Source organism: Capra hircus, chromosome 11 (assembly GCF_001704415.2).
Source record: "Capra hircus breed San Clemente chromosome 11, ASM170441v1, whole genome shotgun sequence".
Taxonomy (NCBI): Eukaryota; Metazoa; Chordata; class Mammalia; order Artiodactyla; family Bovidae; genus Capra; species Capra hircus.
In genome coordinates, this window is record NC_030818.1 from 85,838,425 (window position 1) to 85,851,515 (window position 13,091).

General features: G+C 48.6%; 1 protein-coding gene across 16 annotated transcripts in view; it reads right to left on the reverse strand.

Moving 5' to 3' along the window:
* GREB1 (growth regulation by estrogen in breast cancer 1) overlaps positions 1–13,091 on the reverse strand; it is a 128,930-nt gene that overhangs the window by 11,933 nt on the left and 103,906 nt on the right. For 13 of the 16 annotated variants that reach the window (XM_018055638.1, XM_018055636.1, XM_018055632.1 and 10 more), the window contains 5 exons: positions 11,884–12,491; positions 8,965–9,067; positions 4,845–5,003; positions 3,751–3,893; positions 185–346 (listed from right to left, as the gene is read on the reverse strand). In XM_018055638.1, coding sequence (XP_017911127.1) covers positions 185–346; positions 3,751–3,893; positions 4,845–5,003; positions 8,965–9,067; positions 11,884–12,491 — 1,175 coding nt within the window. Of the gene's footprint in view, positions 1–184; positions 347–3,750; positions 3,894–4,844; positions 5,004–8,964; positions 9,068–11,883; positions 12,492–13,091 lie in introns of those variants that run through there. The other 3 variants (XM_018055642.1, XR_001918842.1, XR_001918841.1) reach the window with 3 other exon arrangements.

A 13,091-nucleotide genomic window follows, 5' to 3' on the forward strand; every position in this document is an offset into this window, starting at 1 on the left:
GTGCACTGAGCTGGTGCTCCTAACCAGTTCTGATGGGAACCATCTAGAAAACAGAGTAGAAGAGCTAATAAAGCCTCTGTCACCCTCTAATAAAGGACCGCACTACCACTTCACAAAGGTTTTCATCACTTGATAATAGCCCCTGGGTCTGCAAGGCTGAGCCCCAGGGCCACACGGCCAGTACCTTGTCTGTGACGAGTGGCAGTCGCATGCTCTCCAGCTGGCCTCCGGGTTGGCTGAAGACAAAGTGGTGCTCCTTGGACTTGGGGATGATGAAGTGGAGCTGGATTTCCTCTCCTAGCATGGAGTAAGAGAAGGCAAAGGCGTGCAGGGTGGACTCATAGAGCTGGGGTGCAAGGGGGAAAGGACAGAGCTTGTCATCAGAGTCTGGCCTGACCTCCCGGAAGAACCCAGGCCTGCTACAACCATGACCACACAGAGGCTACTGCCACCGCTGCCCCAGCTGATGCCAGTTCATAGCATGGACACCCAGGTCTCGCGAGTGTGTACCCGAGGCCACGCCTGATTGGTCAGAGGCTCCCATCCTGGTGCTGACCCCTCGGTACCCAGGGGATGCCTCTGTAGCCACCCAGCCCTTCTGGACTCTGGATTGGACCCATAGGCATGCTGGGGCACCAAAGCCTTCATGCTCCAGGTCACATTTTTCATTTCAACAAAGGTTATTTCACATTTTTAATTTCAACAAAGATTATTTTCCCATCACAGCTCATCTGTGTAACAGCAGAAGACAATAACTGTGTAAACTTGTGCGTGTCCATCTCACACACCACATCCAGACTCAGGAACCAATGAATAATCCTAGGTCCTCACTCCCATGGCAGACATCCAGAAGTCTTGGGCTCACTCCTATCCCTAAGTCTAGCCTCACCTCCAGCCACTTTGTCTAAAGAGCCCTCCTGTTACCCAGTTACCACTGCTCCTGGTGCGGCCTCCCAGCCCGGCTAAGCCCAGGCCAGAGGTATGCCTCCTCCAGGCCTTGGCTCTGGCGTCCACAGTAGGGCCTTACCAACCCCTCTCCCTTCAGCTGCCCCTGCAGATGCACAGGTGGTCTGTCCCGTGCCCTCCGGGGAGCCACGGGGGCCAGGGCAGGGCTGACATGGGCCAGGACGTGCTGGCTGTGACGTCTGATGGACTGTGGCTCTGCTTTGAGAGCCGAGATGAGGGAGAAACAGAATCTGACCAGGGGAGGGAGCAAAGAGGGTCATAACCGAGGAATTTCCTAAGACAGCCTCCCAGAGGAGCCTTGAGCAATGAGGAGAAAGAACCAAACAGCAGAAGCAGTGACCTGTCAGCAGGGAGTCAGTGTGTGCCCCTGTGTCCTCAGGGGACCTGGTTTTCACACCCCTGCAAGTGTGGCCCCAGACCTGACCCGCCTACACAGAGGCTGGCCCCGGGGGCTAGAGCTCAGACCTGCCCTCCTCCTCCTTCTCCTCCAGGCTCCGACCACCCATTCACCGCAGACCCTGAAGCGACCAGGCACTGAACCCTTCAAGTCTCTGCATTCTTTACATTTCAAGATCAAGAAAATGTTTTCACTTATATTTTTCTCTGCCTTGAAAGAAAAACTTCATCTCCAAGAGAAGATATGTTAGGAGGGTTTATCTGCAGCAAATAGGATTTCTGGTCATTTTTAATCCTTTGAAAAACCACTCATATGTATTTTTTGTCTAGAGTACAATTGCATCATTTGAAAAAAATCTGCTTAGAGGAGACAAGTGCTAGCTACGTCAGTAGCAGCTAAGCTCAAGGCCAGGCAGATCTGGGAAAATTAAAGCTGCCATCTGCTGTTTCCCTCTGCAAAGGGGACAGACAGAGGAAGCTGGAGCCCTTGTCACCTTCAGGCCTTTCTGGGGCAGGTATGGACTGGTAAGAGCTGTCCTGCATCCCTGGGTGCAGCACAGCCATCTGTCTCCCATCAGCTCCAGCTGCCCCTGACTCCCCTTTCCTTGCCTGCATCTGAAGTGAAAAGAAATTCTAAGTGTAAAATCCTACCCTCCATCTGTTTCTAGAGAACCAGACCACAGGCCCCCACAAACCTCCATAAGGCTGTGCTTAGTAGCTCAGTTGTGTCCAACTCTTTGCGACCCCATGGACTGCAGTTCACCAGGCTCCTCTGTCCATGGGGATTCTCCAGGCAAGAATACTGGAGTGGGTTGCCATGCCCTCCTCCAGGGGATCTTCCCAACCCAAAGATGGAACCCAGGTCTCCCATACTACAGGCAGATTCTTTTACTGTCTGAGCCACTAGGGAAGCCCAAGAATACTGGAGTGGGTAGCCTTTCCTTTCTCCAGGGGATCTTCCTGGCCCAGGAATCGAACTGGGGTCTCTTGAATTGCAGGCAGATTCTTTACCAGTTGAACTATCAGGGAAGCCCCTCCACGGACTAGTAAGAGACTATGCAAAACTGATGGATGTTAATTAACTCAACTTATTGTGCCAATCATTTAGCAATATATACATTTATCAAATCATTATGTTGTCTACATTAAACTTACACAATGTTATCTGTCAATTATATCTAAAAAACTGGAAAAATTGTTCATTTTCTTAACAAGTGTTCGTTGACTGAAAGAATCAATTTAAAAAGTAGAAAAATTAAAAAAAAAAAAGAAGGAAGTACCCCCTCCCAAGGTAGCGTTGCCCCCATCAGGCCTCAGCTAAGAGTTCTCACTGCAAAGGCCCCATTCCTCTCCACAGCATGGATGACTCTGTGGTCTGCCTGTGCCCACCCACCCAGCCTCCTGTCCTGGGACCAGGCTTCACCCTAAGCTCCATCAACACCCACTAAAGTCACTTCTGATTCCCCTAGACACCCCTCGTCTCCCTGCTATTGCACTTGCCATTCGCTCCTTCCCCCCGGCTTCTGTCCACCTTGGCTCCTTGGCAAACTTTAACTGATCCTTCAGAACCTTCTCCCCTGCTCCCTGCCCAGTATCATATCTTCATTTATTAAATGGGGATAATGCTATAGCCTTGTGGGGTTTTAATGAGAATTAAAGAAGAAACTCAATAGCACGGTTTCCTAACCAAGTGCCCCTTGAATGAATGGATCACAGGTGTTGCTTGAATATAAACTGCTTCAGCCCGAGCCCTGGGAGCAGTCTTATCCATCTGCCCAGGGTCCAGGGCAAATATCATTTCCTATCACATTAAAAAGTGGGAAGTACTGGTATATAAAAAGTGCCTAGTACATAGCCCAGTACGGAGTAGATGGTCAGTAAATGCAAATTTCTCTCTTAAACCTCATAATGTCTACACATCAATCATATCGCTTTCCTGCCAGCTTTAGCCTGCTCCGAAGTTTTGTTTATGAGCACCTGTCCATCCCTAGACTGTGAGCCTCAAGTCTGGGGTTTTCTTCACCTCTGAGTCTGTGTCCAGTACATAACAAGCACTCAGGAAGTGTCTGCTGCACTGAACTAACTAGAAATTGCTAAGAGGTAAAGAAAAGTACGACACTTATAGCCGGTTAATCTGCCACTAATACTCGTGTCACCCCAGGGGAATCACCGTTTGGTAGCGTCAATAATAATTTCAGAGATGCTCGAAGGGAATGGAGGATTCAGGACGAAAGGGCTTCTTCCAGAACTTTCCACCTCCTGACTCCGGGATGCAAACATAGCGAGAAGAAGGAAACCGAGGTGCTAGCCGAGGTGAAGCACGTAGCCGAGAGCCGTGGAAGTGCCCGCTGGAGTCCACCTGAGAGGCTGCCTGGGGCTCCGTCCTACCTGGCAGCGGGGGTGGAAGCCCATGTACTGGTGGCACTGCTCGCAGTGATGGTACGTGTTGTGCGCCGCGAACTTGGACAGCCTCATCCTCGCCGTCTGGCGTCGCACGAACAGGTCCTCCGGCTTGCGGTGCGTCCCTCTGTCTGCACGAAATCCCAGCGTTAAAGAGCGCAGGAGGCCCAACCCATACTCTCCCCTCCCGCTTGTTGGCAACGAAACACTGTAACAGGGCTTCCTGGGATCGCCTCTCACCTGTCCGCCCCAAGCTGACTCCACCTGCCTGAAAGGACAGTCTCAGTGGGATAAACTAGACACTACAGTCACATCTCATCCTGCTACAGATGTTTTATAAACCTATTCAAGGATTTGATCCATGACAATGTAAATCAATCACTGACTTAGCATGCAAATGCTGCAAAGCACACGATCACCTCTAGGGTTTCAGACGACGCAGGAAAATTAAGATTTTAACACTCAATCTCCATTCGAGAAGGCCTACGTGAAACATGAAGAAGGCTCCAGTGAATGGCATCTGCTCTGTGCTCAATGAAGATAAAATGATGGAATCGACAAGGAGACCGGTATCTTCCTCTCACACTGCATTCACTGAACTTGCCCGGTCAGTGCTTATAATCTCACTGGCCACTCACATCCGATGTTTGTCACCAGTGACCCTGAAACCCGGCAGGGTCATAATACTGTGAAAATTAGTGGTCCCCGAAGAAGAAGCAAGAAAACGAGAGACCGAGGGCAGGATGGGAAATAGATGCATTTTGTTGTAACAATCCAAATTCATAGAAAAACATACATCTTTTTCTTCAATTAACAAGAATCTTCAGAGTATTCCAATCATGAAAAGCCATCCACAGCATCCTCACATCTTTCCGCACTAATGGAGCGGTGAGTCTTCCCTCGTGGAGTCGAAGAGTGTTTCCTGTCCAGAGAGGTGGTGACCTCACTGCTCTAACAGGCACCGCCAGTTCACTCATCACCATCAGATGTGCTCATCACTAGCAAGATTTAGCTCATCCCTTTAAGAGGCTATTCCCACCTACTCTGGAAGAAGGTGGAAGCAACAGTTTAACAAATCTGACCTTCACTCTTTATGCTCTGATGGTGTGAGCAGATCAGACTGGCGTCCTCGTACTTCGGGTCGTGAATAATATAGTCAAAAGGCAACTTCTTGAACAGCTCCAGGTCCGGCCAGGGGTCACTGAGCTGGAGGTAATGCCAGTCTGAATCTTCTCTGAGGTCTACAGGATTGGGAGAAACACAGATATGTGACCAAATGGGATGTGAGAAGGATTGATTTCAAACGTGCACAAGGGTGATGGCTGGAGGGGAACTGATGCTGAGTCTACAAGTTACCACGGGATCTCAAACAGCCAGGTACATGTTCCATTTTCAGGATTCTTCTAATTCAGCAAGAGTATGCATTCAGATCTATCTCTATCCAGAGGAAGAGCCTCATGCTGGCTTTCCTAGGGATAGGCTTGCTCTTCTGACTTCCACTAACTTCCACTCCTCCCAATACACATAACCCTGGCCCTGTCCCTCAAATACAGCACACTGGTTGCCAGCACCAGCAGAAACTGACGCAGTTCTCTCTCTTGCTCTTATACCTAAATGCTGCCCAGCCAGTAAGGCCCAACGCCTATCACCGCACCTCTAGGAAAATGCTATTAAATGCTCAGATCCACCAGCTTCCCCTTTCTGAATGCCAACATGACTCCTGGCTCAACCCATATCTTCACGTTTGCCATGTATCATTGTACATTATAATCAGTGTAGTCTACAGTGCTCATAAAATGCTTGTTGGCAAAAAGGTAAAAAATTCTAGTTGTTCCAACCCCAAATTATGGAATACATTGATTTTATGTATATGATATTTTATACAAATGATACTGAAAGTGCTGCACTCAATATGCCAGCAAATGTGGAAAACTCAGCAGTGGCCACAGGACTGGAAAAGGTCAGTTTTCATTCCAATCCCAAAGAAAGGCAATGCCAAAGAATGCTCAAACTACCACAGAATTGCACTTATCTCACACGCTAGTAAAGTAATGCTCAAAATTCTCCAAGCCAGGCTTCACCAATATGTGAACCGTGAACTTCCAGGTGTTCAAGCTGGTTTTAGAAAAGGCAGAGGAACCAGAGATCAAATTGCCAACATCTGCTGGATCATGGAAAAAGCAAGAGAGTTCCAGAAAAACGTCTATTTCTGCTTTATTGACTATGCCAAAGCCTTTGACTGTGTGGATCACAATAAACTGTGGGAAATTCTGAAAGGGATGGGAGTACCACCTGACCTGCCTCTTGAGAAACCTGTGTGCAGGTCAGGAAGCAACAGTTAGATCTGGGCATAGAACAACAGACTGGTTCCATATAGGAAAAGGAGTACGTCAAGGCTGTATATTGTCACCCTGCTTATTTAACTTATATGCAGAGTACATCATGAGAAACGCTGGGCTGGAAGAAGCACCATCTGGAATCAAGATTGCCGGGAGAAATATCAATAACCTCAGATATGCAGATGACACCACCCTTATGGCAGAAAGTGAAGAACAACTAAAGAGCCTTTTGATGAAAGTGAAACATGAGAGCGAAAAAGTTGGCTTAAAGCTCAACATTCAGAAAACTAAGATCATGGCATTCAGTCCTGTCACTTCATGGCAAATAGATGGGGAAACAGTGGAAACAGTGTCAGACTTTATTTTGGGGGGCTCCAAAATCACTGCAGATGGTGACCGCAGCCATGAAATTAAAAGACACTTACTCCTTGGAAGGAAAGTTATGACCAACCTAGACAGCAAATTAAAAAGCACAGACATTACTTTGTCAACAAAGGTCCATCTAGTTAAGGCTATGGTTTTTCCAGTAGTCATGTATGGATGTGAGAGCTGGACTATAAAGAAAGCCGAGCACTGAGGAACAGATGCTTTTGAACTGTGGTGTTGGAGAAGACTCTTGAGAGTGCCTTGGACTGCAAGGAGATCCAACCAGTCCGTCCTAAAGGAGATCAGTCCTGGGTGTTCATTGGAAGGACTGATGTTGAAGTTGAAACTCCAATACTTTGGCCCCCTGATGCGAAGAGCTGACTCATTTGAAAAGACCCTGATGCTGGGAAGGATTGGGGGCAGGAGAAGGGGACGACAGAGTATGGGATGGTTGGATGGCATCACTGACTCAATGGACATCAATTTGGGTAAACTCCAGGAGTTGGTGATGGACAGGGAAGCCTGGCCTGCTGCGGTTCACGGGGTCACAAAGAGTCGGACACAACCAAGCGACTAAACTGAACTGATATGTAACACTATGTCCATATAGCTAGATGTGTCCATATATATATATATATATATAAGTGAAGTCACTCAGTTGTGTCCAACTCTTTGCAACTCTATGGACTGTAGCCTACCATGCTCCTCCGTCCGTGGGGTTCTCCAGGCAAGAATACTGGAGTGGGTTGCCATTTCCTTCTCCAGGAGATCTTTCCAACCCAGCAATTAAACCTGGGTCTGCCTGCATTGCAGGCAGACGCTTTATCATCTGAGCCACCAGGGAAGCTCATATATATGTATCCTAAATGTCCATAAGAGTAAAAAAAGAAGAGGGAGAGGAATGCTTATCATGTATGTAATAGATGCCCAGTGCTTCATATCATTTAATCTTCACAACATCCCGTAAAAGGGAGATTATGCATATTTTGCCAAAGAGAAACCCAAAGCAATAGGAGGGTCATTGAGAAAATAAGGCTGTGAACTTTAACACAGTTCAGGCAAATCCTCTTTATCATGAGTATATCCAACAAAATGTGAGACAGAAACTCAGCAGACCCACTGACTTTCATCTGCAATACGGTTCCAAACTGTGGGGGAAACGGTGGAAAACTCAGAGTGCAGATGAGTGTAGATACGGTTCCTTTTTCCTTCAAAGGAAAGATCAAGGGCTAGACGGGCTTCCTGGGTTCTAAATTTTCTCCCAGTCAAAATGCAAACATAGTTAAGAGTATGTAAAGAAGTTCTCTGTGTGCAAAGGGCAGGACTTCCTTCTTTGTCAAGGCTGACTACATTGCACTATATACCCCTTCTTTATCCACTCAACTGCTGACACCATACAGCTGTTGTTACACTTTGGTTATTGTGAAGGATGCTGCAATGAACATGGTCACTATGCGAGGTGACTGTGGTGACTATTCCACAGTGTGTATCAAATCATCCAGTTGTGCACCTTAAACATACACAATAGAAGTGCTCTTAGATGCCAGCGCAGCCTCCTGGGGCCCCTTCTCTATAATACGTACTCCTTACACGAATCTTCATTCCCAACAGATTCATTCAGTAGGCTGTTTCAGAGCCACCGGAGTGGCGCAAGAAGAGGAAATGGAGGAGGTGCTCTACATGAGCATGAAACATGTTCAAAGACAGTCTTCCCTTAATCAGGATAAACTCCACTCTGGGAATGAGGAGAAAAGCCTATTCCCCACATATCATGTATTTTTCATTTTGCCCCAAGATACTGACCTATGTGCTCTGCAGTCTGAAAGGGCATTCTCCTCTGATGGACACTTCCACTTTCTAGAGGTAGCATGCACGCAGGCCCAGTCACTTCAGTCGTGTCCAGCTCTGAGACCCCATGGATTATAGCCCACCAGGCTCCTCTGTCCATAGGATTCTCCAGGCAAGACTAACAGAGTAGGTTGCCACTTCCTACTCCAGGGGATCTTTCCAACCCAGAGACTGAACCCATGTCTCCAGCACTGGCAGGTGGATTCTTGACTCACTGAGCCACCTGGGAAACTCCCTAGAGGCAGCAACCAAATCTAATATGGTTCCAGTTCTGCTACCCCTGAGCTGGCTCCTGAACATGTTACTTAGCAGAAAAATGGATTAACAATATCTGTCTCTCGGTGTGGTAGAGGAAGTGAATGTGGTAATTTCTGTAAAGCATCTGGCACAGTGGTTGACATTGGGCAGGTACTCAGTAAAGAACGGTTATTTTTAGTATCGTAATTTTATCTTCCCCAAGGCCTCCCAGGCTCTACTCTAGGATTGAGCAAAATGACTACAAGGGGAAGATGAAAACCATCCAAAGCCCTTGGGAGGGGTCAGATCGTTAACCTGAGAATTCCATCTTAAAAGTGAAAGACACAGCAAGGTCCCTTGAGAAACTGATGGAGATTATTCCAGTCCGCAGGGTCATCAACAGGGAACTCACTGATGTTGATCTCTTCCTCATCGTAAACATCCACTTCCGTCAGCCGAATGAGCATTCTGGACAAAATGCTGAGGAACTGCAGGTAGGCACCCGTCTTCCCGATCTGCAGGGACAGCGAAGTGGGAGCCGACCATCAGTACATCCATGCCTAGGGCAGGCGCTGGCTGAGCACCTGACTTGCCTCCACTCATCCACCAATCTTAACCATTTCACCCAATTAAAATGAGGGCTAGGGGATGCAAAGACCTTTGAGGGAAAATGTGGCCTGAAGAAACATGCCACAGGCAGACAGATGAACTCCCATGGGCAGGAGACCCACCGGCTTATCAATCATTGCAAATGTCTTTACAGATTTTAATTGGCCACACTGTTTAAGCTGTTAGACCTCCATCACAAGCTGAATAAAATGTTGCATCAGAAAAAAAAATGAACTGACATTTTAATAATGCCTTAAAAGTCTTGCTCAATTGTAAATTGTGATTTTATATTAATTAATGGATGTATCTGTAGCGGGATAACAAAATTCATCGTGGGAGATGGGAAAGGTTGCATCACACCTCTCTTCTCCTAAGTTCAGGACTTCCTTCTGTTCTTGTATTGATGGGTCCCCACTCCCATCAAGCCAGCGCTAGGCCAGTATACTATTGGTCTTACTGCACTGACGTCACAACTGGCTACAAGGGGACCTGGGGGTTAGCCTTCTCTCCTGCCCACCTTGGCATCCTAAGAATGTACTCTCCAAGTTCTCAGCTTAATGCCTGGTTCATAGGAAGGATTCAATAGATGCTGATGAATGGAAATAACTAACTTCCAAAACGAAAATATGAAACACAACCAGGGGGACCTTCAGAGAAAATATTTGCAATGCATATAATTCACAAAGGATTAAAATTTACACTCTAAAAGAACAAAGCAAAAGAAAAAAAGTCAAATGGACTAAAGGAAAAATAAATAAGAGAGACAAAACCGGAAAGTCTTGTAAAATAAATACCAGTGACCAATAAAGATATTAAAATATATTCACCCTTACTAAAAAAACTATGATATACAAAATAATTTTCCCCTATCAAAAATGCAAAAATTTTAAAGATTGATAACATTCAGTAAGATGAGGGTATGGAAAAACCAGGATTCCTTTATAAAAAACATTTTATTTCCCCTTTTAAAAAAATTACACAAAGTACTATATGCTTATCTAAAAGTGCAAGAAATATAGTTCAGTAAAAAAGTAGTGATGTTGCTCAGTCATGTCTGACTCTTTGCAACCTTATGGACTGTAGCCTGTCAGGCTCCTTCGTCCATGAGATTTTCTAGGCAAGAATACTGGAGTGGGCTGCCATTTTCTTCTCCAGGGCATCTTTCCAATCCAGGGATTGAACTCAGGTCTCCCACATGGCAGGCATACTCTACCATCTGAGCCACCAGGGAAACCCAATAATAAAGTAGAATAGTCACAGATTCCAGCCCCCTTCCCTGACAGCTCTCCTGTCAGCGATTTTTGAAGATATTTTCACACACGCAGACACATACATTTTCTGTGTAATTGATACGACCCTGCTGCTGCTAAGTCACTTCGGTCGTGTCCGACTCTGTGCGACCCCGTAGACAGCAGCCCACCAGGCTCCCCTGTCCCTGGATTCTCCAGGCAAGAACACTGGAGTGGGTTGCCATTTCCTTCTCCAATGCATGAAAGTAAAAAATGAAAGTGAAGTCGCACAGTTGTGTCTGACTCTTAGCGACCACATGGACTGCAGCCTACCAGGCTCCTCCGTCCATGGGATTTTCCAGGCAAGAGTACTGGAGTGGAGTGCCACTGCCTTCTCCAATATGACCCTATGTATATATTATTCTGCAACTTGATCTTTAAAATGGAGATATCTTAGAGAACTTTCAGTGCCAGTTTATAAAGATCTAGCTCAAATTTTCTGTGGCTGAACTGCATGATATCCCTGTGCCCAAGTACATTCAATCAAGTTTGACCAACAGAACTCATGGTGTTTCCAGTTTGTAGTTTAACTACTGAAAATTACATAACACAAAAACGAGCACTTTTATACATATTTTTGTGGGTCTGTGTTTCTTGGGGTAGGTACCAGACAAAGAAACGAACGTGTGAGTGAAAAGGAAACGTGTCTTGAATGGGGACAGTGATGATGACGGGGACAATCACAGTGCTTTCTAGGGGTCAGACTGACATGTTCCAGGTGGCCTACCATTACTCTCTTGTCTAAAGCTCCTGTTCTTGTGACACAGCTATTAGCTTCCTCATCCTCAGATGAGGACCCTGAGGCAAAGAGAGAGCTGGAACTGACCCAGGGAGGAAGGTGATTTTTAGTTTGAATCCAGCCCCAGGCAGTTCCCTGCAGGGCCCACCCTGCATCCCGGCTCTGTGTGGCTGAGCCCCTCTCCCGAGACCCCATACGAACCTCATGCATCCTCATCTCAGGCTCGCAACCCCTGACATTCACACCCAGGTTCCTGCCATGGTGACAGGTGAAACTGTCTTTCATTGTCAGAAAAATACAATGAGCTGGGGGATGGAGACAGGCCTCCTGCCTCCCTGTTCTGTTTCACCAAAATCTTGCAGGACAGAAACAGGGGTCAGCTTCCATTGTCAGAGTGAGGGAGAACCGCCCTGACTGGCCATGAGGACCAAATGGAGTAACGTGGGAAAGGCAGAACCATAATCTGAATGAGCAAGAAGGACCCGCAGAGAACCTCTCCGGCCCCACATCACTCAAAGGAGGAAACTGGGGTCCCTCTACCCACCCCCTTAGGGCCACAAGAGATGCTGCCTGGGGGATGGCCGATGTGAATAAGAGATGCTCTGGGATGCTCTCAGCCCCAAACCAGCCTCTGGGTGTGCACACAAGCCCCCCCCAACCCCCGCGGAGCCCAGGCACACGGGGCAGCACCCACCTGGGGGGGCCCGCTGAGCAGGAGCCGGCGCGGGTGGAAGCCGTCCACGCGGCCCTCGGCTCGGTTGCCGTAGTCCATGTGGCCGGGCCGGGGCACCGTCCACTGGCGGTAGTAGAGTGACTGCTCCGTGGATGTCATGGTCTTGCTGAGCAAGGGCCGGAAGGAACTGGCCCACATGACAGAGTGCGAGGGCAGGAGCGAGGCAGCCTTGGGCAGGCCACTGCCATCCGTGGACGTGACCATGTCATACACCAGCTTGGGCAGGAAGACCACGGGCGGCTGCCGGCAGGCCTTGGTCATGGAGCACTGGGAGGCCTGCAGGACGAGCGGGCCGGCGGTGGGCAGTGCCGGTGAGGAGGCCGAGCCCGAGGAGGACGCCGACAGGGCCGACACCTGGATGCCCCGCTGGCCGCTCTTGAGGCTGGGATCCAGCTGTGGGGTCAGCCCCGGGCTGTGCCTGCTGATGACCGACGGTGGCGCTCCTGCTGCCCGGAGCGTCTGTCTCTCTCCGGGGGCCTTGGCCTCCTCCGAGGGGCCGCAGGGCGGTGGGGACCAGGCCCGCTCCCCCTGTGAGGGTCCGGCCGAGGACTCGCCGCATGGTGCCGAGCCTGCAGAGAGACGCCTGTCAGTCAGGGCCTGGGATCCACCCCCCCAGCTCCTGCTTCTGCACCACTGACTCCCTTTACCTGCAGTGATGGGAATTTCTGTCAAGGCAATTCCCCTTCTGGTTAAATATGGACTTCTTGTCTTTCTGACAAAGCCCAGAGGTGCTGCAGGGAGACAGCCAGCACCGTTCCCCTGGCCCCACGTGCCCCTTCAAGCCTCTGCACCCTCAGCCCCATCTGTCCCAGACCCTCGCCGTCAGCACTCAGCCCACCTCCTGCTCTGTTGCAGGTGGGTCCCAGAGCTCAGATCTCCCCTTTGCACAGCAGAGCAGTGCTTCTGATTCAGCAAAACTCACAGGACTGAAAAGGCTCAACTCTTTAGCTTCCAGAAGAATTCAAGAGAGAAAAAGCAGCACCCACAGCAGCTACCCAAACGCAGTGTTTCTTTTGCCCTCCCCCACTGGTGGACCACGTTGCAGGCCAAGGTGAGTGCGGGTTCCTGGCACCCAGGAGCGGCACCCTGGTCCGTCTTTTATATCACCCTGTGCGTGCTAATTCACTTCAGTCATATCCAACTCTTGGTGATCCTATAGACCATAGCCT